Source organism: Pipistrellus hanaki, assembly GCF_964339955.1.
Source record: "Pipistrellus hanaki genome assembly, chromosome: 13".
Classification (NCBI taxonomy): domain Eukaryota; kingdom Metazoa; phylum Chordata; class Mammalia; order Chiroptera; family Vespertilionidae; genus Pipistrellus; species Pipistrellus hanaki.
Window position 1 is genome coordinate 59,244,996 of NC_140515.1, and position 23,534 is coordinate 59,268,529.

General features: G+C 56.4%; 3 protein-coding genes across 8 annotated transcripts in view; 2 read left to right on the top strand and 1 right to left on the bottom strand.

Moving 5' to 3' along the window:
* Positions 1 to 15,181, top strand: part of QRICH1 (glutamine rich 1) — a 29,572-nt gene extending 14,391 nt beyond the window's left edge. For all 5 annotated transcript variants that reach the window (XM_084901648.1, XM_084901646.1, XM_084901645.1 and 2 more), the window contains 7 exons: positions 2,775 to 2,952; positions 3,752 to 3,906; positions 5,450 to 5,564; positions 11,917 to 12,025; positions 12,319 to 12,470; positions 12,763 to 12,853; positions 14,303 to 15,181. In XM_084901648.1, coding sequence (XP_084757774.1) covers positions 2,775 to 2,952; positions 3,752 to 3,906; positions 5,450 to 5,564; positions 11,917 to 12,025; positions 12,319 to 12,470; positions 12,763 to 12,853; positions 14,303 to 14,495 — 993 coding nt within the window. In that variant the 3' untranslated portion in view covers positions 14,496 to 15,181. The remainder of the gene's footprint in view (positions 1 to 2,774; positions 2,953 to 3,751; positions 3,907 to 5,449; positions 5,565 to 11,916; positions 12,026 to 12,318; positions 12,471 to 12,762; positions 12,854 to 14,302) is intronic.
* Positions 15,182 to 15,400: 219 nt separating this feature from the next.
* Positions 15,401 to 20,424, top strand: IMPDH2 (inosine monophosphate dehydrogenase 2). 2 transcript variants are annotated; one of them, XM_084901661.1, is made up of 15 exons: positions 15,401 to 15,585; positions 15,950 to 15,998; positions 16,209 to 16,310; positions 16,417 to 16,491; positions 16,799 to 17,005; positions 17,865 to 17,952; positions 18,023 to 18,222; positions 18,296 to 18,386; positions 18,469 to 18,564; positions 18,780 to 18,851; positions 19,469 to 19,612; positions 19,696 to 19,840; positions 19,920 to 20,063; positions 20,162 to 20,245; positions 20,329 to 20,424. In XM_084901661.1, the coding sequence occupies exons 1-15, from the start codon at positions 15,488 to 15,490 to the stop codon at positions 20,348 to 20,350; spliced, it is 1,617 nt and encodes a 538-aa protein (XP_084757787.1). In that variant the 5' UTR covers positions 15,401 to 15,487; the 3' UTR covers positions 20,351 to 20,424. The 2 variants fall into 2 exon arrangements, with proteins under 2 accessions (XP_084757787.1, XP_084757788.1); XM_084901662.1 differs by lacking the exon at positions 18,780 to 18,851 and having other exon boundaries at positions 15,402 to 15,585.
* A 475-nt stretch (positions 20,425 to 20,899) lies between these two features.
* NDUFAF3 (NADH:ubiquinone oxidoreductase complex assembly factor 3) lies at positions 20,900 to 23,514 on the bottom strand. The gene is made up of 5 exons (XM_084901674.1): positions 21,832 to 23,514; positions 21,548 to 21,740; positions 21,377 to 21,443; positions 21,176 to 21,276; positions 20,900 to 21,098 (listed from the first exon to the last, which is right to left on the bottom strand). The coding sequence occupies exons 1-5, from the start codon at positions 21,906 to 21,908 to the stop codon at positions 20,982 to 20,984; spliced, it is 555 nt and encodes a 184-aa protein (XP_084757800.1). The 5' UTR covers positions 21,909 to 23,514; the 3' UTR covers positions 20,900 to 20,981.
* Positions 23,515 to 23,534: the final 20 nt, after the last annotated feature.

Genomic DNA, 23,534 nt, shown 5'->3' on the forward strand with positions numbered 1-23,534 from the left:
CTCCGTGGAGCGGACGTGCGAGTGTTCTTTTTTCATTGACATCTGTGGTCACAGTGCAGGTGAATTAGATGTACAGTGCCTCCTGGTTGGCCTATCACCTTTGGGAGCCTTGACCAAGCCATTTATGCAGTGGGATTTCGCAAAGGTGTTTTAATGGTCCTTAAAAGTCCTATGTAATAAAAGACTAATATGGAAATCAAATGGTGGAGTGACCAGTCACTATGACACCCACTGACCATCAGGAGGCAGATGCTCAATGCAGGAGCTGCCCTGGTGGTCAGTGCACTCCCACAGGGGGAGCGCTGCTCAGCCGAAGCCACCCTCATGGCTGGCAGCACAGCAGCGGTGGCAGGCGCCTTCTGCCTCTGCTGAGCGCTGAGGGTTTCCAGCTGCCAGCTCAGGCCCACGAGGCAGACAGGCATCCCCAGGGCTCCCGAACGCAAGGGGGCACAGGCTGGGCTGAGGGTCCCCCCACCAAGTGCATACATTTTGTGCACCAGGTTTCTTAAATGTTCTTTTATGACGGCTACACTGAAATGTTTTTTAAAGTTTTTTATTTTGAAATCATTTAGATTTATATAAAAGATGCAAAAATATAATTCTGTAGAAATTTTAACTTTATAATTGTTTTGCTCTTTTATCATTTCTAATAGTTAGCTTCTCGAGGCTATCCTTTTAAGACTATTAGTGAACTTCCCAGTCCTTGTCTAGCAGAGCTGTAGAGTGGATTTAGTCTCTGGCCTTGGCGATCTGCCGAAGACCAGGTGCCTCGCAGGGCGAGGGCTCCTGGGCTGGTGGGAGGGAGCTGACACAAACAAAGTGCTGGCGGACCCGGGACCACGCTCGGAACTTGGGCAGTAAACGGTTTTGTTAGGTAAAAGCTGACCAGGCAGCAGTCCGTGATCTTAGGTGACTTCGTTCAGGAACTATTACATAACCAGCTGCCGCCTGGAAGTAGCACAAGACTCACTGTTTCGGTGGCTTGTAGTCCGTTGCAGGATTCAGAACACGTGATTCTGTTCTTTGATCACATAAAGCAGCATAATGAAGTGTGACATGTGTGCACACACACAAAGAAAAGCTGGGACTTCAGAAAGCATCCCAGGTCACAGTCCGCAGTGGCACCCTGTGGAAAGGGGTGTGTCTGTGGTTTACAGCTCACACTGGCAGGCCGGAGCCGCACAGGACAGTCGGCGGGAAGAAGGGACGTGGCCTTGGCAGCATGAGGGCGGCGCTGTGGAGCGGACAGCACGGGCAAAGGCGTTACCTCACAGCCCGAGGAGCTGAGCTGGCCCTGAGGGTTTGGGCGGGCAGGTCTTCAGGTTCCGAGGAGTGCGATTGGAAGAAGAGTCAGCCCCGGTGATGTGCTCAGTTTGAGCGTCGACCTATGAACCAGGAGGTCACAGTTCAATTCCCGATCAGGGCGCATGCCCAGGTTGTGGGCTCCATCCCCTGAGGCAGGGGTCTTCAAACTATGGCCCACGGGCCACATGCAGCCCGCAGGGGAGTCTGATCCGGCCCGCCAGGTTTTTTGGGCAGTGAGTGCAGCCGAGGTGTTACAGAAGGAATTACAATAGTAGTTCATATAGTCCGGCCCTCCAGCTTTCTGAGGGACCGTGATCTGGCCCCCACTTTAAAAAGTTTGAGGACCCCTGCCTTAGAGGTACATGGCTGCGAGTGCAGTTAGTAGTCATTGCCCTGAACGTGGAGGCCTGCCTGTGCGGACTGTGAGGCTCACCAAGGAGGACGGCAGCTGAGCTGAGCAGGGGTCCGAGTGGGAGCTCCGGGTTGGCAGGCATGCCAGGGCCTGGCACTGGTGTTGCTTTACCTCCTGAATGATGTGTATTATCAGAGCTAGTACAGTCGTTTTTATTCGATGATAGCAAATCTGTGTGTCACGGATAAAGGATTTTGCTTTTGCTTGGAATGGCCTGACAGTTCCTTAGGAGACTTGCTCAAGGAAGTCTGTTCAGAGTGTGGACAGGGGGGTGAGTCCCAGGGGCTGTCCCGCTGCTGGGCCTGGGGTTCAGATCCCGGATATTCTCTGCCCGCTGGTCTGCAGCTTGGCTCTCAGCCCGCTGAGGACAGGCACGCCCTCCCTGTGGAGGCTGGGAGCCAGAGCAGTGCCTCCTGTCTTCCGGAACCGTCCTTCCGAGCCAGAGCGGCTACTGAGATGGAGCGTGGGGACACAGCCTGCTGGGCAGCTGGAGAAGGCTTACCCTCCTTACTGGCAACGGAGGGACAGGGACAGGGGCGCGGCTTGGTGTCCTTTCTGTTCTCTGAAAGCTGGTTCCTCACCGGGGCTGGGCATTGAAATCACCTGGGAGTTTTGAAATACCCATAGCAGCAGGCCCTCAACTTAGACAAATTAAATCAGAATCTCTGAGGATTAAGACTTGGGCGTGTGAGTCACTGCTCTGCAGACGTGGTACTCAAAGTGTGGTCAGCAGCCAGTTTCCGCACTTGGAAGCTTCTTAGAAATGCAGTCCTGGCCGGTGTCACTCAGTGGTTGGAACATCATGTCATAAACCAAAAGGTGACAGGTTCGATTCCCAGTCAGGGCACAAAGTACAGCCAGGGCGGAGAATCACAATACTAGGTTTTGCTATTCCTAGGGTAAGGAGTAGAATTTCAAAGGTTCTTGAACATAGGACAGCATGGAGAAGAGAATTTTTTATTGAAAGAACTACAAGTAACATTTTCCTGGCAGTTTGCTGAACCAAGGGCCTGGTGCAAAGGAGTGTTGATGCATTCTGATGGTTTCTCTCTCCTAGGCTCAAACTGTCCAGGTTGCTGAAGTTGAACCACAGTCACAGCCACAGCCTTCCCCAGAACTTCTGCTTCCAAATTCTCTGAAGCCAGAAGAAGGGCTGGAAGTATGGAAAAACTGGGCCCAGACCAAGAACGCTGAGCTAGAGAAGGATGCTCAGAACAGACTGGCGCCCATTGGGAGTGAGTGTTCGGCGGGACGGGGCGGACTCTGTGAAATGCAGTGGCACTGAAGCAGAGGAGGGGAGGGTGGCAGGAGGGGGTTCCCTTGGCCCGGGACCGGGAGGCTCCATCAGAAGCGGTATGCTGAATTCAAGACAAGCAGCACGAGGCCTGAGCAAGGTTTGCGGGGTTTGTGCAGGACGAGGCATTTCTGTGTACATGGGTCTGGGGCTGACCTACTGTGTCTGATGGTCTGATCTGGGCAGAGCAGTTTCTGGGAGAGGACAGAAACCAGCGAGTGTGTTCAAAGCCCTCTCCTGGGCATCACGCTATCCAGGGGTCTTCAAACTACGGCCCGCGGGCCACATGCGGCCCGCAGAGGAGTCTGATCCGGCCCGCCAGGTTTTTTGGGCAGTGAGCGCAGCCGAGGTGTTACAGTAGGAATTAGTAGTTCATATAGTCCGGCCCTCCAGCTCTCTGAGGGACCGTGATCTGGCCCCCACTTTAAAAAGTTTGAGGACCCCTGCGATATACACTTCCTACATTGTGCGGGCCGGGGCGGGGCGGGGCGGGCGGAGGGGTGTCCTCCTTCCGGAGCCCTAATGGAAGTTTTCAGGAGCTGTGAAGTGGGAGGACTGTGGGAAGGAAACCCTGGTGTGATAGGACATAGAGGTTGCGCCTTAGTGGGCCGGATGCAAGTAACCATTCCCACACCAGCACTGATGGGGCCTGATTGCTCTGCGCTGACTCAGGGGTGTGAGCAGCCGATCGAGATGCCTGTGGCCAGGATTCCCGTTCACCTTTGGGGTTTGTGTCGTAGGGCGCCAGCTTCTGCGATTCCAGGAAGATCTCATCTCCTCTGCGGTGGCCGAGCTGAACTACGGGCTCTGCCTGATGACACGGGAAGCGCGGAATGGCGACGGGGAGCCCTACGACCCCGACGTGCTCTACTACATCTTCCTGTGCATCCAGAAGGTGGGCGCCTCCGGGGCACGCCCGAGCTTGTCCGTCACCTGCTTACGGATGTTCACACCAGTGACATGACAAGCAAGGAGGTTTAATTAGGACTTTCTCTTCTAACTGTGCAATGAGTTTACGTTCTTTTTTCCATTGCAAAAGATCTGCATGTTCACTTCAGAAAATAGGCATCATGGTACCCTGCCTGCCAGCGGGAGCAGCCGGGGAGGCTTTGTGTGTGGGCTCCCTCCGAGCCAGCAGGTGCCCGCCCCGCCCCGCCCCCACGCTCTTCGTTTATCTCCAGAACTTGTTTGCTAAGCCCTTCTGGGAATCACTCCTACCTCTAACTTACCTAATAAATGTTCTCTTACCAAATGAATATATATATACAGTTTATTATATTATCCTATCAAAGAGGAAATATGCTAATTGACTTCCACACCCTCAAAGATGGTGGTGCCCAGTCCCCTCAGCCCCACCGGGGCAGCAGGCACATGGCAAGGCTGGGCCCGCCCCCAGGGCCTCCGGAGTCCCCCAGCCCCGTCACCTGTCCAGCCGCCCAGTGCTGCCCGAGATGCAGCTAACCAGGGCCGGCCAAGGCCTGTGCTGCCAGCAGTGGCAGCAACAGAAGTTTGATGGGGGTGTCGCTTTCCCCTTATCACCAGGTCACCTCCCGCCCCTGAGAGCTTCTGGACTGTGAGAGGGGGCAGGCTGGACTGAGGGACCCCCCTCCAATACATAAATTTTCATGCACCAGGCCTCTAGTATTTTTAACCCTTTGCACTCCGTTGTCCCCTCTCAGGGGACATCGGAATTCTAGCATATCACTCGGATGTCCCCTCTCAGGGGACATTGCAGTTTATTAGTGATTACGGGGAATTGAGTTATTTCAACGCACAGTAGCGTCGAGTAGCTGGTAGCCAATGTCCAGAATGGTTCGGAGTGCAAAGGGTTAAAAAAAATATGTATTTTATTTTTAAAAATTTTTTTTTAAAATATATTTTATTGATTTTGTACAGAGAGGAAGGGAGAGAGATAGAGAGTTAGAAACATCAATGAGAGAGAGTCATCGATCAGCTGCCTCTTGCACACCCCCTACTGGGGATATGTCCGCTACCAAGGTCCATGCCCTTGACCGGAATTGAACCCCGGACCCTTTGGTCCCCAAGCCGACGCTCTATCCATTGAGCCAAACCGGTCTCGGCAAAAAATATGTATTTTATTGATTTTTTACAGAGAGAGGGATAGAGTTAGAAACATCGATGAGAGAGAAACATCAATCAGCTGCCTCTTGCACACCCCCCACTGGGACCTTTCAGTCCGCAGGCTGATGCTCTTTCCATTGAGCCAAACTGGTTTGGGCAGGCCTCTAGTATTATATTTACTATATAGAAACAAACAGCCCAGCTGGTGTTGCTCGGTGGTTGAGAGTTGACCTATGAATCAGGAGATCGTGGTTTGATTCTGGCATGTAGGGTTATTAAGGGGAATGGGGAGGCACAGGCGATAGTACCCTGCAAGTCTTACTCAGGAGACTATTTGTTGATTGTTTTTCTTTTAGTATCTCTTTGAAAACGGACGGGTGGATGACATTTTCTCAGATCTTTATTACGTTCGGTTCACGGAGTGGCTGCATGAAGTTCTGAAGGACGTTCAGCCCCGAGTCACTCCACTGGGTAAGAGTCTTCCTAGCACTCGGGTGTCTTTCCCACCGGGTTTCAGAAGGACCGGCTGCTTGTGTGGCGCCTGGCTCCGTACAGCACGTAGGTGAGGGCGGTAAACCCAGGGGCACTGCTCACCAGCCACAGGACCAGCTGGCCCCAATATGGCGAGAACAGGATCATGTGGAGGGTGGGGTAGCTACTCTTTTTTTTTTTTTTTTTTTCCTATTAAAATTAGAACCATTGCAAAAAATAAGAATTATTACTGTTTTATCTGTAGGTTATTCATCTTACATATGTTTTATGTGTACAAAGTGGGGTCAAAGTAGGTTTACACTTGTTTGTATGGAAAATAATTCAATAATAAATAATAATACAAGAAAAGACTGTTTTGGCCGAGACCGGTTTGGCTCAATGGATAGAGCGTTGGTTTGGGGACTGAGGGGTCCCGGGTTCGATTCCGGTCAAGGGCATGTACCTTGGTTGCGGGCATATCCCCAGTAGGAGGTGTGCAAGAGGCGGCTGGTCGATGACTCTCTCTCATCGATGTTTCTAACTATCTCTCTCCCTTCCTCTCTGTACAAAATCAATAAAAATATATATTAAAAAAAAAAAAAAAAAAAAAAGAAAAGACTGTTTTGAGTACTCAGAACTATAAACCTACTTTACTCCACCCTGTATAGAACATAATTTTTGCTTTACCTACAGGTAACTTCCTGAGTAGTATGTTATATTGGAAAGAACATGAGCTTTGCAGTAGAATGTCTGAGGTTTTTTTTATTTTAAGAAACCTTATTTTATTTTTATTTATTTTTTGTTAATCCTTACCTGAGGATGTTTTTCCATTGATTTTTTAGTGAGAATGGAAGGGAGAGGGAGAGATATATATATAGAGAGAAACATCAATGTGAGAGAGACACATGGATTGGTTACCTCCAGCATGGGCTCGACCAGGGCCAGGAATCAAGCCTGCAGCCGAGGGACATGCCCTTGAATAGAATAGAATCTGGCTGGGACCGATTTGGCTCAGTGGATAGAGCGTCGGCCTGCGGACTGAAAGGTCCCGGGTTCTATTCCGGGCAAGGGCATGTGGCTTGGTTGCGGGCACATCCCCGGTGAGGGGTGTGCAGGAGGCAGCTGATCGATGATTCTCTCTCATCGATGTTTCTAACTCTCTCTTCCTCTCTGTGAAAAATCAATAAAAAATGTTAAAAAAAAAAAAAAAAAAAAAGAATCGAATCCAGGACCCTTCAGTCCATGGGCTGACACTCTACCCATTGAGCCAAACCAGCTCGGGCTAATAAACTTTATTTTTTAGAGCAGTTATAGGTTTACAGAAAAATTAAGCAGGAGGTACAGAGAATTTCTATATACCCCCACACAGTGTTTTCCCAATTATTATTTTGTATTAGTGTGGTATACTTGTTACTATTGATGAACCAGTATTGATACATTATTAATTAAATGCCTGTAGTTTACATTAGGGTTCGCTCCTTGTGTTACACATATTGTGGATTTTGACAAATGTATAATGATGTGTCTGCAGTTACTATATCACACAGAAGTTTCGCTACTTTAAAATCCCCTATGTTTCACCTGGTTATCCCTTCCTGCCTCCCCTAGAATTTCTGGAAACCAGTGGTCTTTTTACTATCTCCATAGTTTTTGCCTTTTTCAGAATATCATATAATTGGAATAATTTATTTTGTGGTCTTTTCAGGTTTTTGTTTTGTTTTCACTTAGCAATACACATTAATGTCCCATTGTGTCCTTGCGGCCTGATAGCTCATTTTTCATTGCTGACAATATTCCACTGTATGGATGTACCACAGCTTGTGTATCCACTCACCTGGGAATGGCTTCCAGTTTTGGCAGTTCTGAATGAAGCTGCTATAAACATTTTGTGCAGGTTTTTGATGAGAGAATAGACAGGCAGATAAATGAAACGGAACAGAGAGCCCAGAAATAGAGCCACAAAAATATAACCAACTTACCTTTGTCAAAGGAACAAAGGGAGTTCAGTGAAGAAAGATAGTCTTTTTAATGGGCTCTAGAACTGGACATCCACTTGCAAAAAATCAGTCTACATATAGATCTTACACCATTCACAAAACTAACTTCAGGTGGCCGAAAATGGTTTGGCTCAGTGGATAGAGCATCGGCCTATGGACTGAAAGGTCGGTCCCAGGTTCGATTCCGGTCAGGGGCATGTACCTTGGTTGCAGGCACATCCCTGGTGGGGAGTGTGCAAGAGGCAGCTGATCGATGATTCTCTCTCATCGATGTTTCTGACTCTCTATTCCTCTCTCTTCCTCTCTGTGAAAAATCAATAAAATATATTTTTAAAAAAGAAAAAGAAAAAAGAAATAAAGATAGAACACAAACAACCTGATTAACAAATGGGCAAAAGATCTGAACAGATGCCTCACTAGAGAAGATACACAGGTGGTAGACAAGTACATGAAAAGATGCTTATTACATGTCACCAGGAAATTGCAATTTAAAATAACGAGAAGCTGCTATCCACTGTGACAGTGTTTCCCAAAGTGTGGTACGCGTACCCCCAGAGATACGGGAAGAGTTTGGTGGGGGTATGCGTTGCGCTGGAGTTTGGTGGGGATATGCACTGCACCGTGCTTAGCTGCACCTAATTCTACATTCTCATGCGTACGAAAGGTACTCAGCGTTACAAAAATTATAGAAGGGGTACACATATGTCAAAAGTTTGGGAAACACTGCACTGAGAAAGGCTGAAACCCACACTGGCAGCACCAGATGCTAGCCAGGGAGCAACATGAGCTTCACCTAATACAAAAAAAGGAGACACATGTACTACTACTTGTAATACTTTAAACAATAAAATAAAAATTTAAAAATATATATATATATATATATTTTAAAAAGGGCCTCATCCACTGCTTGTGGGAATGCAGAGTGGCACAGCCACTTGGGAAGACAGTTTGACATTTTCATAAAAAAGTAAACATTTCTTCCCTTATGATCCAGTCGTCATGCTCCTTGGGATTTGCGTTGAAAACAATCTGGTTAACATCAATCATCCCTCATGGTTTGTTACGTGCTTAACCTTAAAAAATTATTGGTTACAGTTAATATTTTTGAGTGCCTACTGTGTGCCAGACAGTATTTCAGTTATCCTATATAATAACTGGACGACCAGACACTTAGCATATTAGGCTTTTATTTAAGGTGACCAGATCATCCCGCTTTTGGCAGGATAGTCCTGATTTCTAACAACTTTTCCCCGTGTCCCGTGGCATTTTTGGCAGGACAATCTGGTCACCTTAAATAAAAGCCTAATATGCTAAGTGTCTGGTCGTCCAGTTGGCCATTTGACGAATCAAAGCCTAATATACTAATGATATGCTAAGGCTGCTCAACCACTTGCTATGATGTGCACTGACCACCAGGGGGCAGACAGTTGACTGTTTTGCCTGTAGCTATGATGTGCATTGACCACCAGGGGGCAGACGCTCCAACCAATAGGTTAGTTTGCTGCTGGAGTCCAGCAGTTCACAACTGGGCTAGATTGGCCAGACACACCCTGGAGCCCTCCTGCAATCCCTTCCCAGCTGGCAACCTCCTGTGTTCCTCCCCAGCCCCAGTCGATCGTGGGGTCCCTCAACCTGGCCTGCACCCTCTCACAATCCAGGACAACTCGACGGATGTCGAAGCGCCGATTTTAGCATGATAGCAGAGTGACCCGTCACTATGACATGCACTGACCACGGGGGGCAGATGCTCAATGCAGGAGCTGCCCCTGTGTGGTCAGTGCATTCCCACGGGGAGTGCCACTCAGCCAGAAGACAAGCTCATGGCTGGCGAGCGCAGTGGCAGTGGCGGAGCCTCTCCATCTCCACTGCAGCGCTAAGGATGTCCAACTGACGGCTTAGGCCAGTTCATGAGGAGCGGGCCTAAGCCATCAGTCAGACACCCCCCAAGGGCTTCCAGAATGCGAGAGCGCGCAGGCTGGGCTGAGGTATCCCCCGAGTCCGTGTATTTCATGCACTGAGTCTAGTATAGATGTAATATTGTAGTCTGACAGCAAGCGAGACAGTAAGCCACCCAATTACTGGTGATGAAGTAAGTGCTTTGAAGAACAAGCACCAGGGAGTGGAAGTGTTGGGGCATTAGGAGGGAGGCCTCTGCCTTTAGAACAGAGACCGGTAAGCGGATCAGTGACTCACGCTACATGATTTGCAAATTTTTAAGGCAAGTGTAGCTGTGTATGATTTGCTCCTTAAGACTTTTTGTTGTGGAATTTCAAGCACATATGAAAATAACCGAGATTCGTGGCACCCATGTACCTAGTGTTTATTCATGGTAAATCTTATCTCATATATACACACTTACTCCCCCTCCCATAGTATTTTGAAGTAAGTTCCAGACACTTTATTCATAAATATTTTAATATGTATTACTGACATACCACAATGCCATTATCATACCTTTAAAAAAAAAAAAGAATTCCGTGATGTCATCAAAATCTACCCTCTGAATTTCTAATGTCATAATTTTTTTTAAGTCAAGGTGTAAAGTCCACACGTTGAAACTGCTGGGTATACCTTTCAGTGGTTAGCTTAAATCTTTCATCTCTCCCTTGTTTTTTCCTTGCAATTTATGGAGAAATTGGCCTATTAAATTGTCACACCGTCTACTTTTTGCTAGTTACATCCCCATGGTGTAGTTGGACTTATTCTTCTGTTCCCTGTATTTACAGTTAATACAGTTGCATATAAAGACTCAAATGATCAGGGTTTTTTTGTGTGTGTTGTTTTCTTTTTGGCGAGGTTACATCCTAGATGGGTTATTTATTTTCATCAGATGCCCTCAGTGTCTGTATCCATTGATCATTGGTTGCGAAAGGTGGTATTGTAATGTTCTTCTTCATTACCAGCTGTGAAACAGAAACTTTTCCGTGCGAGCCTTGGCAATCGCTGGCGCTGTGCCTTGTACAGAAGAGGGAGGATAGGGCTTCTCTCCTGTGTCAGCGGTTTTCCCAGGAATGACGGCTCCCCGCTCCCCTCAGTGATAGCCAAGTAACTGTAGTTTTTGTTTGTTTTTAAGAATCATCGCGAACTAATGAATGTAAGCATATTTAATAAGTTCACCTTTCCCCAGTTGTTGTCTTCACTGATGTGCAGATGGTCCTGTCTGTGATCAGTGGGGTCTCGTTAAAGGGCCCCTTAAGTTCCTCTGGCACAGCTGGTTTGCCGGCATGTTTCAGGCTCATCCGGACATTTGCTGTCCCGGTGGCATCTGTGTTCTCCGCGGGTCCTGATGTTTCCATGGGAAATGGCAGTTCAGTGCCAAACCAAGGCCTGGGGATTAGGTGTGTCATTGCTCATGGCTTGTCATTGTTCTAGGTCTCTAAGGTGGGCAGAACCAAAAATACAGAAGACAAAATCAGTCCCTTTGATCCTTGGAGTTCAGGATCGGAGCTCAGGCTTTTCTGTGATGGCTCTGCCTCCGTCCCCCTTCTCCCACGCCAGAACTTTTCCTAAGGCTCAGGCGGCATGCTGCTAAAGAAGCAGTTAAAGCTGGCACAGGGAACCCCGAGAAAATACTGCATGCCAGTGTGCAGGGACCACTCCGGGCTGGCCTTCTCCAGACCACTGTCCTGCTCCAGACACGTCTCAGGGCAGGGAGCTGAGCTCTTGTCACCAGACCACAAAGACAGAGCAGAGGCCGAGCCTGCAGACATGGACGTGCGCTGGTGGAGTCCGAGCAGCTGTGGAGAGCAGAGGAGAGAGTGCACCGGCCAGAATGTTTCTTCCCCTGCGTCTGCGGCATGGCTTCGGCCCAGACACTCCCTGACCGCGGAGTGAGCACCAGGGGGCTTGGTGACCAGACTCCTGGCCTTGGTCCCCAGCTCTTAGAGGGAGCCTGCCCTGACCGCGTCTCCCCTTCGCCTGGCGAGGGGTGCGAATGGCTTGCTTTCTAAAGAAGGGTCAGCCGGGGCAGCAGGCACACATACCCGTGCGGTGGGCCCGGGCACATTAGAAATTAGGATGGAGGCTCTGCCCTCTTCCCGAGAAGCCGGCATGTGCAGAGTTCGGGTCATAGTTTGGGGCGTTTCACTTTCCCTGAGGCCCGTCTTTTTGTCTCGTGTTGACTTGGGTGAAGAAGAATTAACGTCCAGTGAGAGCATGCGTGTAGAGGGCCGTGGTCTCAGGAAATGTTAGAAATGGGTGTTGGGACCAAACCATTTGTGTTTTAACAAGCTTCCCGGTGACTGCCTTCCCAGGAAGGCCCTCTGGCTCCCCCTGTGGTCCTGTGTGGTCCGCACCCCCCGCCTTCTCCCCCTGCTGTCGCCCTCCTGTAGCTAGCAGCCCTCTCTTCCTCCTAGGCTACGTGCTGCCCAGCCACGTGACCGAGGAGATGCTGTGGGAGTGCAAGCAGCTCGGGGCTCACTCCCCTTCCACCCTGCTGACCACCCTCATGTTCTTCAACACCAAGTAAGTGTTCTGGAGGCTCCGTGCTCAGCCCCTGCCGGCTGCTGCCAGCGAAGAGGGGGAAACGCTCCAGGCCCACTCTGAGTTCTTCTGACACAATCTGAGAGCCTGTGGGCACTGGAAGCAGGCAGCCTCGCCAGACCCCACCGTCCTACTGTGGCTTCTCCACGGGACAGTGGGCGTGGGCCTGCCCTGTCCTGGGTGTGGGCACGGCTCTTGTAAAGCACTGACCACAGAGGGTAAGTCACGGTCTCCTCCGCGCACCTCCCCTCTGCCTGCTCTCGCTTGCGGTGCAGGTACTTCCTATTGAAGACCGTGGACCAGCACATGAAGCTGGCCTTCTCCAAGGTCTTGCGGCAGACCAAGAAGAACCCCTCCAACCCCAAGGACAAAAGCACGAGCATTCGGTACCTGAAGGCCCTTGGGATACACCAGACCGGCCAGAAAGGTAGGGAAGGCGGGGGGCCTGCGGAACAGCTTCTGGTCCGGCAAGCTCTGTGCCCAGGGGCTAGCCATGCATTGGGCTGGGATTTGCTGGGTAGCAGTTCTCCATTCCTTTCTCCTCAGCCAGACATCCGACTCTTAAAGAAGCAGAGATGTCCCAGAAAAGATAGCCTTCTCTTCCTTCCATAGTCCCCGCCCATTCCCACACCCTTTCTCCTTCCAATGTGTCCTAGCTGGGCTGCTGGGCCTGAGCTACAGTGGTCTGATGCCATGTCTGTGGTTGGTGTGTTTTGTAGTTACGGATGACATGTATGCAGAACAGACGGAAAATCCAGAGAATCCACTGAGATGTCCCATCAAGCTGTACGATTTCTACCTCTTTAAATGGTGAGGGCCTTTTTCTGTAAGCGGGTGCCTGTGTGTGGTGCGCTGTGAGCAGAGGCATTCCCCAGTCCCCGCTGAGAGCAGACAGGGGAGGCGCTGAGCCGGGTGACAGGAGGGTCCCTGCTCCCTGGGGGCCTTTCCTGGAGGGGTGATGAAGGTGGAGGGAGGCGGGTGCAGAGCGGCTGCCTCCATCGCATGGTAAGCGTCTTCTGGGGAGCTTGACTTTTTTTTTTTTTTTTTTTTTAATATATTTTATTGATTTTTTACGGAGAGGAAAAGAGAGGGATAGAGAGTTAGAAACATCGATGAGAGAGAATCATCGATCAGCTGCCTCTTGCACACCCTCCACTGGGGATGCGCCGACAACCGAGGTACATGCCCTTGACCGGAATCGAACCTGGGACCTCTCGGTCCACAGGCCGACGCTCTATCCACTGAGCCACACCGGTTTCGGCTAGCTTGACCTTTTGTCTTCCGTCATCATCTGGGGGGCTTCCGGAGAGATGGCTTTGGTTCTCTGCTGTCAGGCTCACAGCGCTGCCAGAATGATCTTTGGACATGGAAGGTCTTGTGTTACCTAAACCCTCAGTGGCTTCCAGTGCTCTACGACAGGGATCGAATGTGGCCAAGCAGGCCTCGCACCAGCCCTGTGCCGACCTCGCATCCAGGCAGCTCTGGCTCTAGCTGCCCCGGCTCCTCTCCTCCTGTGGTCCTCGTACTTTCCTGTGTCCGGCCTCGGCCCAGGCTTGTTTCCTGTTGGGCAGCGCCCCGCCCCCCACCCCACCCATTGGCAGTCAGCTCCTGCCTCGCTCTCCAGCCGCTTATCTTATCGGAAGCATTTCACACCCTGCCTATCCCATCAGCTGTTTTATCTGCCGCTGCTTGTCCTTCTGGGTGTCTGTGTGAGTGTAACTCCTGTCCGCCTCCCTCCTCTGGGCGCTCCAGAGGGAGGCTGTGGTCTCACATTTCCCTGCCATCAGCACCTACTGCAGGGCTGACACAGGAGCCCGTGGGACCCTGAGTGGACGGAGGATAGTGGGAGGGATGGTGTGTGCTGGTGCTTGGGAGGCACAGCACCGCATTGGGGTGGGGGAGCCCAGGGGAGGTTCCTCCGTCAGAACAGGACTTCTCAGTGGATTGGGTAAAGGGAGCAACTTGAGCCAAGACTTGGAAGACAGGCCTTCTGGGCAGTAAAGCCTGTTCCAAGTCGGACATGATTGGACTCGAATAGGTGAGCCGGGAGCCCCAGGCAGCTGTTTGATCGGCGGAATCAGCTGGCACCTGAGGGCGGCGGAGCAGGAGGCAGCTGGCCCTGCCATCGGAGCCAGTGTGCGGCCGTGCCCCCATCCCTGCCAGAGCTGTTGCCTTCCCAGCTTCGCACATGTCTGAGGGGAGTTTCAGGGGGGAGGGCTGAGATTGTGGTTTTCACAGCCTTACTGACCTATGCTTCAGTCCCCAGAGTGTGAAAGGCCGGAATGACACCTTTTACCTGACACCGGAGCCGGTGGTGGCCCCCAACAGCCCAATCTGGTACTCGGTTCAGCCAATCAGCAGAGAGCAGATGGGACAGATGCTGACTCGGATCCTGGTGATACGAGAAATTCAGGAGGCCATTGCAGTGGCCAACACAAGCACCATGCACTGAGCCCCTGAGCCATGGTGCTGGGGAGAGCATCCGGGAAGAGACGGACAGACTTCCACACGAAAGAAGAGGCCTCCATTTTTCCTTTCTTTTTTATTGGTGTAGTTACAAAGCCTTTCTGACTGCTGTTTAAAATGTAAAAGGAAACTGCCCCTGTGCATCTTCATAAGCCTGCTGCAGCAGACGCTCAGCCGGGGCTCCGGTTCCTACAACGCTGCCGGCTGCTTTTCTTTTGTCGGGCCTGGGGAAAGGGCTTGGACTGTTTGGAGAAAGGTGGCCCCTTCCCTTCCTCCGGAGAGAGGGGATTCATGAGGGGTGGGCCTGCAGGACTCCCCCAGCTGGCTTCACCCTGCCTGCGACTTCGCTGGCCACAGGGGACCGGTCTTTTCTTTCATGCTCAGACATAAACTTAGCATCTTACTGGAAGGAGAATGAGGGGGACTTCAATTATGATTTATTAAAGACAATTTCTATTACACCCTCCTTTATGACAGTGACATTTTAGATGTTAAAGTAAACTCTACCATGCCCTTTTTTTTTGGCCCAACATTGAGGCCTTAAACCTGAGGCTGCTGTGCCTGATGGAATTCTTGTAACATACACTGTGTATCATATAAAGATACCACTCTGTTTCTCTTATGTATTCGTAATCTAGTTGTTTATTAAGAATGACAAGCACGTCTTTTCAACTCGCTGGTGCACAATGCCTCTTTATTTGGGCGGAGACCGACTGAGCCCCGAAAGCCACGCCTCCCGAGCTGGCTGCACGGCGGGCTCTGCGGGCGGGGCGTCGACGCCGCAGGCCAATCGCCGAGCTCTGGTTTGTGGCTGTGCGCATGCGCTGCCTCGCCCAGGGGGCGTGTCGGCTCCGCCCGCACGTTGCGTCCTGACGTCATCGGAGCGCGCTGACGAAACCCGCGGACGTATATTGGCGCGGCCCGGACGCCAGCGGCCTCTGCGGCGTGGTGCTCGGAGACGCGCCGTTCCCGCTGGTCATGGCCGACTACCTGATTAGCGGGGGCACGTCCTACGTGCCCGACGACGGGCTCACGGCACAGCAGCTCTTCAACTGCGGCGACGGCCTCACCTACAAGTGCGGGCAGCGGGCTCACCTGGCTTGGGGGGCGGGTTGGGCTGCCATGGAGCCGCTGGGGGTGGGGGCGCCGGTTCCGGAAACCTCCCACCGAGATCTCGGGCTCACGGGGACGGACGAAGCGGGTGGGATGGAGGCGGCGCTTGGCGGTGCTTGGGGTTTCAGGCTGGGGGCGCCATTCTCTGGGCACATGGCGTTGTCAGGGTGCCAGGGCCAGGTGACAGCTAGTGGCAGAGCAGGTCCCGTCACTGGCTCCACCTCGGGCTCGTCCTGGCCTGGGTGCCCTCTGCCCACATGCCCGTGGGATGGTCTCCGGCTGCGCTAAGCCTGAGCCTTACCCCCAATTCGCTCCCCGCCCTCCTAGTGACTTTCTCATTCTCCCTGGATACATCGACTTCACTGCAGACCAGGTGGTGAGTATGGCAGGACCTGGGTCCTCAGCATTAAGGCTGGGGGGGGGGGGGGTGCTGCTGAACCTCGGTCTGCCTCCCCAGATTGGGCTTTGGGGTTCTGTGGAGTGGGTTAGCATGCAGGCCATTTAGGGCTCCTGTTTTGTGGGAGACGTGGCACCATCAGGGGTGGTATGGGCTGTGTTCTCACATTAGCTGGCCTTGTATCCTCAGGACCTGACCTCTGCTCTGACCAAAAAGATCACTCTGAAAACGCCCCTGGTGTCCTCACCCATGGACACGGTCACGGAAGCTGGGATGGCCATAGCAATGGCGGTGAGCACCCTGGGTGGAAGGGCAGGAGCAGGCCAGGCCTCTTCCCCAAAGGCAGTCATGCCTCTCTTTTTCTTGTCAATTTTCCCTTCGTTTTGTTATTCTACAGCTTACAGGTGGTATTGGCTTCATCCACCACAACTGTACACCTGAATTCCAGGCCAACGAAGTTCGGAAAGTAAAGGTCAGAGGGCAAGGGTCATGGGCAAGAGTCCCTGGGATGGCACTGAGGCCGGGTGGGGGTGTTTTGGTCCTACCTAAGGCCTTTCCCACCGTGGAGTTGAGTTCCTGAGCATAAGAGCCTGAGGGCGATCTTCAGGCAACAGAAGGGGACCAGTGAGCAGCACCTACCACCAGCCATGTCTCCTCTCCCTGGTGTGAGGTGCCGGTCTGATTGGTCCCCTGGCACGGCCAAGGGGGAGCTGGCACAAACTTGTTCTCAGACCCAGCCGATGACGGTGACTGGGAATTGCCGTTCTCCTCCCTTCCAGAAATACGAGCAGGGGTTCATCACAGACCCCGTGGTGCTCAGCCCCAAGGACCGCGTGCGGGACGTGTTTGAGGCCAAGGCCCGGCACGGCTTCTGCGGCATCCCCATCACCGACACGGGCCGCATGGGCAGCCGCCTGGTGGGCATCATCTCCTCGCGGGACATTGATTTTCTCAAGGAGGAGGAGCACGACCGGTTTTTGGAAGAGGTAGGTGCACGGCAGAGCCGCGTTCCGGCAACCAGGCTGCCAAGGAGCCTCGTGGCCTCAGTGGCGGCTCTGAGGTCTCTGCCTGGCCCAGTGCCTGATCCTCCCGTCCCCCTGCGCACACCGAGGGAGGCTCTCGGTCTGCCCGGGGGTTGGCCAGCGTGCCTGCTGTGTTCTTCACCAACCCCGGTGAGAGCAGTGCTCAGGGACCCTCAGCCTCCTCTGCTAATTGTCATTGGTCTGGTGCGGCCCGTCTAACAATGTAACACACCATCATGTCCTTTTTAAAAAATATATATATATTAATTTCAGAGGGGAAGGGAGAGGGAGAGAGAGACTGAAACATCAATGATGAGCCCTGCCTGTTTTGGCTCAGTGGATAGAGCGTCGGCCTGGGGACTAAAAGGTCCCAGGTTTGATTCTGGTCAAGGGCATGTACCTTGGTTGTGGGCACATCCCCAGTTGGGAGTGTGCAGGAGGCAGCTTAGTCAATGTTTCTCTCTCATCAATGTTTCTGTCTTTCTCCTTTCCTCTCTAAAAAAATCAATAAAATAAAAAACCATTCATGATGAGAGCGAATCATTGATTGCCTGCCTCCTGAACACTCCCCACTGGGGATCAAGCCTGCAACCCAGGCATGTTTCCCCTGAGTGGAAAACCTGGGACCCTTCAGTCTGCAGGCCAACACTATCCACTGAGCCCCACCGGCCAGGGCCGTAGTGTCATTTCTAGTCCATTCTCATGCTCACCAGAGTGCTGCAGACACTGCGGGCTCATGTGCGGGGGTGGTCTGGAGCAGAGGGAGGCCTGTTGGCAGGTCTGGTCGCCACTTGGCCCTTCCTCTCCCTCCCCTCCCGTCTAGATCATGACCAAGAGAGAGGACCTGGTGGTGGCCCCTGCGGGCGTCACGCTGAAGGAAGCCAACGAGATCCTGCAGCGCAGCAAGAAGGGTGAGTCCTGGAGGCAGGGCGGCTCCTGGCACGGACACCCGGGTCCTGACGCCTGTCCGCTTTGCCCCAGGGAAGCTGCCCATCGTGAACGAAGACGACGAGCTGGTGGCCATCATTGCGCGGACAGACCTGAAGAAGAACCGCGACTACCCCCTGGCCTCCAAGGACACCAAGAAGCAGCTGCTGTGCGGGGCGGCCATCGGCACGCACGAGGACGACAAGTACCGGCTGGACCTGCTGGCCCAGGCCGGCGTGGACGTGGTCGTGCTGGTGTGCTGCCGCCGCCGGGGCGGGGGGCGGGGGGGCTGCCGCCGCGCCCGCTCACCGGCACCTCCTGTTCCAGGACTCCTCCCAGGGGAACTCCATCTTCCAGATCAACATGATCAAGTACATCAAAGAGAAGTACCCCAGCCTCCAGGTCATCGGAGGCAACGGTGAGGCGGGGGGCACGGAGGGCCTGGGGCAGGAGGGGAGAGGCGCCCACCTGCACCCCCTGAGCCTCTGCTCTTCACGCAGTGGTCACCGCCGCTCAGGCCAAGAACCTCATCGACGCCGGTGTGGACGCCCTGCGGGTGGGCATGGGCAGTGGCTCCATCTGCATCACCCAGGAAGGTGAGGCTCGCCGGGACCCTCAGCCCACAGGCCTGAGCCCGGAGCTCAGGGCACGAGTGGGTCCCGCTAGGGGCGGCCCGGCCAGCAGGCCCCGGGCCGGGCGACACGCTGGAAGCACGACGAGCTCTCTCTCGTCTCCCCTCATCGCCATCCCCCCCGCCTGGCTCCCTGCTCTGCTCGGCCTCTCTAAACTCTGGTCTGTTTGTTTTATTTAGCAGCGCCCAAGATCCCTCCAGACATAAAGTCCCACAGCCCCAAATGCCCTTCTACTGTCACGGGCTGCTATAGTAAGTGCGGCCCGGCCCACTGGCCCGGCCAGCTGCCCACGCCCGGCTGCTTGGTTGACTGTAGCTGTAGCTCCCGGGGTTTGTGATGCTGATGGGTGGGCAGGGCAGACTGGATGACAGACCGTGGTTTTGGGGGCTCCTCAAAAACCAGCCCCCTTTCCCGGGGTGCTTCTAGGGCAGGTCTCTCCCCCGTGGGCCCTGCTCTGCCCACAGCTGCAGTCAGGCACAGCTCAGGACCAACTCAGCACCCTCTTCCTCCCACTGGACCGCTCCATGGTGCCCGAGCGGCCGCCATGCAGGGAGGGCGGGCCTCGGGACTAACTGCACAGTGACCCTACCCACCCGTGCCAGTGGGCGGGGCTTTCCGCTGCTGACTGCATGTTCCTGGGCTGCCTTGGGCCCTGCACACGTGCACGTGCACACGGGTGAGTGGTGGCCATCACAGCTGTTTGTGCCGTTTGGGACAGAGGTGCTGCCGCTCGACGTGACTGGTCCTCAGCCAGGCTGCGGTCCCGGTGCAGGTGCAGCTGAACGCTGCTGGCCGCAGCTGTGGCCAGAGGGCCCCTCGCCCGTCCCCACCACCTCCACCCACCCACCTGCCCCCCCTCTTTTCGCAGTGCTGGCCTGCGGGCGGCCCCAAGCCACGGCAGTGTACAAGGTGTCCGAGTACGCGCGGCGCTTCGGTGTTCCGGTCATCGCTGACGGGGGGATCCAAAACGTGGGCCACATCGCCAAGGCCCTGGCCCTGGGGGCTTCCACAGGTGAGGCCGCAGGGGAGCGGAGCGGGCGGGCGGGCGGGGCACGGTGCCCGCGCCGGGCGGCCCAGCACTGCCTCTCCCCGCAGTGATGATGGGCTCCCTCCTGGCCGCCACCACCGAGGCGCCCGGGGAGTACTTCTTCTCCGACGGCATCCGGCTCAAGAAGTACCGGGGCATGGGCTCGCTGGACGCCATGGACAAGCACCTCAGCAGCCAGAACCGCTACTTCAGGTGGGCCTGGGGCGTCACCCCCTCCCCCTCCCCCTGCACCGCCCCTCCCCGCGCTGACCCCGTCTGTCCCTCCCTGCAGCGAAGCTGACAAGATCAAGGTGGCCCAGGGGGTGTCCGGGGCGGTGCAGGACAAGGGGTCCATCCACAAGTTTGTCCCCTACCTGATCGCCGGCATCCAGCACTCCTGCCAGGACATTGGTGCTAAGAGTTTGACCCAAGTCAGGTAAGCGGGGGGTGGGGCGTGCACAGGGGCAGAGGGGTGGGGGCGTGCACAGGGGCAGAGGGGCTGGCCGGCCGCGCCCACAGCTGCCCGTCCTCCAGAGCCATGATGTACTCCGGGGAGCTCAAGTTTGAGAAGAGGACGGCCTCCGCGCAGGTGGAAGGCGGCGTCCACAGCCTCCATTCGTGAGCGACCGCCCCTCCCGCCCGGCCTGGGGGTGGGGTCCCTGCCTGCTGCCGCCCCCTCACAGCTGGTCCTCTGTCTGCAGGTATGAGAAGCGGCTTTTCTGAAGAGGGATTCCAGCATCGTCCCTTCCTTGGTTTTTCAATAAAATTTTGAAAAAAGTGATGCGTGGTCTTTGAGGTCAGCAGGCAGGGGGCTAAGCCACTGCACCCCTCACACAAGCACCAAACAGCACCGTTTCCATGGGAGGCTCTTCCTGGGGTCAGGGGGGCTCCAGGGACCTGGAGGGGCCGGTTCCCAGCATCCCTCCTGAGGGAGCTCACAAGCCGCCCCGAGCAGCCACGGCTCACGAGGGCCCAGGGTTCGAGCTCGGCGTCTGACTAGCTGCTTAGGGGCAGGACCATGGGGCTTGGGACCAGCACCCAGAGCCTTCTGCTGGCCCAAAGCTTGGCCACATGGTCCAGGTTGAGCCCCTCATGCTGGTGCCTGGATCCTATCTGTAAAGAGCCTGTGGTAAGAAGGCACTCCAGCCTGCAGGTGAGCGCGGACAGACCTGTGGTTTGGGAGGAGGGCTGGGCGGCCCACCTGGAAGGGCCCCTTGGTTCTTCACAGGCCCACTGAGCCCGCAGCCCCTGGCCAGCAACGCACCACGCGGAGCAGATTAAGAGTTTAATTCAGGGAGGCAGACTCGGCACAGGCTACAGGGAGGGGCTCCGGGAAGGTCAGGTGGGTCCCGGTTCACTCTGCAGCTTGGGCCAGAGGAGCGAGCGCGGTCCCTCCAGGTGGGGGGATCAGAGCAGCTCCTGTCGCTCGGCCTTCGTGACACAGGAAGTTGAAAGTGGCACAAGCGTTGGGCTGCAGGGAGAGCCAGCATCAGCGGGGCTAGGACCAGGCCGCGCTGCCCTCCCCATAGCCCCCACGTCCCCACTGACCGTGTCCTGCACCTCCACGGCCAGGCCCCGCTGCCTCAAGGCGCGCAGTACCCGCGAGGGCAGCCTCTCGGTGCGGTCCCCGGTGCCCACCACCACGATCTCTAGGGCAGGAGGACAGGGCAGGCTGCAGCTAGGCCTGCTGACGGGCCGCGCGCGGGTTTGGGGGGGCTGGGATCACCCCCGCGCTTCCCTCCTCCTCACCTAGCGGGGGCTCCAGCATCCAGAAGAGCGAGAAGCTTTCCTCCGTGATGTCCAGGTGGGACCCTACCTGTGCGGGGAGGGGGCAGGTGTCAGCAAACGCACGCAGCTTCCCGGAGAGCCGCTCCCGGGGCCACGCGAGCCCGGGGCGCAGGGCGGGCGGGGCGCGCTCACGTTCCACTGCAGCACCGAGTGCGGGAGCAGCGCGCAGGGCCCGAACACGCGGTTCCCGTTGACCACGAAGCCGCGGCTGCTGTAGCTCTCCACGTAGGCGGCGTGCGGGGCGTCGCGCTGCAGCAGGGAGATGTGCGTGCGCTGGTACAGCTCGTCGTCCGCCGGCGTGAGCCGGTGCCCGCGCCGCGGGGCCCTGCGGGGCACACGGTCAGGTCTCGGCGCGGGAGCGAGAGCCGCGGGACCGGCTTCCGGGGAGGACGGGGCAGAACGCGGGCCGGACTCACCGCAGCAGCTCCGCGGGCGGCGGGCGAAGCACCGGCCTTGCTCTGCCCAGGCCCCGAAGCACGAACGCGGCCGCCATGGGGAACCGACAAGCGGGGTCAGCGAGGACGCGGCGGAGCCCAGCCCCGCGGCCACAGCGCCCCCTGCGGCCGGAGGGCGCCGCGCAGCTCGGCCGGCCCTGCGGGGCTAGAGAGCCGCCCGGCCTCCGGTCCCGGGAGGCGGGGCCCGCGTCCGCACCTGCCGCCGCCGCGCCCCGGGCCCCGCAGGACGCCGCGGGGGCGCCGGGCCCCTGGGGGCGGGCCCGGCCTCGGGGCACCACCTGGGCCCCCGCCGCGGCCCGGCGCCCGGCTCAGCCAGCCGCGGGGCCCCCGGGCCGGGCGGGGCGCACCTGGCCGAGCCGCGCACCTGGCCGGGGCGGGGCGCAGGCCCCCGGGCCCCTAATCCCGGCTTCGGGGCGTCGGGTTTCCAGGGCGGCGGCAGCTCGGGTTTCCCCGCGGCCTCGGAATCACGCCCCTTCCCAACCGTCCGCCGCGCGACCGTTGGCGTCGCCACCGCGCACCGCTCGGGGCGTGACCGCGCGTGGATTGGCTCCTCGGAGTGCGGGGGGCGTGGCAGGCGGCCTCTTCTTAAAGGGGCTCGGGGCGTGGCCGCGCGTGGATTGGCTCCTCGGAGCGCGGGGGCGTGGCCGGCGGCTCTTCTTAAAGTGGCCGGGCTGCGGCCGAGGGATCGGAAGGGGATGTCGCAGCCCGGCCCCCGTGGCTGCTCCGGCGGGACCTGCCGGGCCGAAGCGGACCAGGCGCTGCACGCGGCGGCGGCGGCTGGCGCGGCTTCGACCCCGCTCGCTCCTTCCTTGTCTTTGGAGCTGCCCCGCCCCCGGCCGGAGCCGGCCCCCGGGCGCCCTCGCGGGTCCGGGCATCTCCGGGCTCAGTGCCGTGGCCTCGGGGGATGGTGCCGGCCTGCTCTCCGCGGGGCCGGCGGGCGGCAGGCTCGGTACCTACGAGACTGTCTCAGTCGGCTCCTGGGGGTCTTGCCGTCGGGGGCCATCGGGGGCCCTCGAGCTGGAGCCGGTAGCGCCCCCGGACAAAGGGCCGGGTGCGGGGTGTCCCCTCGGCCGGCGCGCGGCTGGCTTCCTCCCCGGCCGGCCCTGCAGCCGCCCCGGCAGTCACCTCGCCGGCGCCCTGGCTCCCTGGCACCAGCAGCCACATGCAGCCGGGCTGCGCGGAACCTCCCCGCGGCTGTAATCCGGTTCGGGACTCGGTCCCCGGGGAGGCCCCCGCGGCCCCCCTATTGTGTGGGGGCCAGGTGAGCAGCTCATTCCCACTAGATTGGGTTTCACCGCCTCCTCCGAGGGGTGCCTCCGGGGACGGAAACGGGCTCTATCCTGGCCCCGGGCACCCCCTCCCATGGCTGGACCGCGGGCAACGGAATCCCAAAAGCAGCTGTTGTCTCCGAGCATTCCAGCTGCGCTTGGATTTCGTTCCCTGCTCTCCTGCCTGAGCAGCGTCCCCGCCCGGGAGGGGCGGGCGATCCCGACCCCGACACCCCCTGGGCCGCACCTGCCTCCGGCGCGCCTCCGGCCAGAGGGAGCGATAGACGCCGGGGCCGCGGACAGCCGGATCGCGGAAGCCCTTCGCCTGGGGACGAACCTCTCCACGTGCCGAGAGGAGCCGGAGCCCGGCGGTCCCGGCGCCAGTGCCCGGAGGCG

Coding starts and splice junctions, on each gene's coding strand:
- NDUFAF3 (XM_084901674.1), bottom strand. CDS start 21,908: ATGGCGGCCGCGTTCGTGCTTCGGGGCCTGGGCAGAGCAAGGCCGGTG. Junction 21,741..21,831: donor CCGCCCGCGGAGCTGCTGCG/GTGAGTCCGGCC, acceptor TGTGCCCCGCAG/GGCCCCGCGGCGCGGGCACC. Junction 21,277..21,376: donor GATGCTGGAGCCCCCGCTAG/GTGAGGAGGAGG, acceptor CTCCTGCCCTAG/AGATCGTGGTGGTGGGCACC.
- IMPDH2 (XM_084901661.1), top strand. CDS start 15,488: ATGGCCGACTACCTGATTAGCGGGGGCACGTCCTACGTGCCCGACGAC. Junction 16,311..16,416: donor GGATGGCCATAGCAATGGCG/GTGAGCACCCTG, acceptor GTTATTCTACAG/CTTACAGGTGGTATTGGCTT. Junction 18,387..18,468: donor CCAGGTCATCGGAGGCAACG/GTGAGGCGGGGG, acceptor CTCTTCACGCAG/TGGTCACCGCCGCTCAGGCC.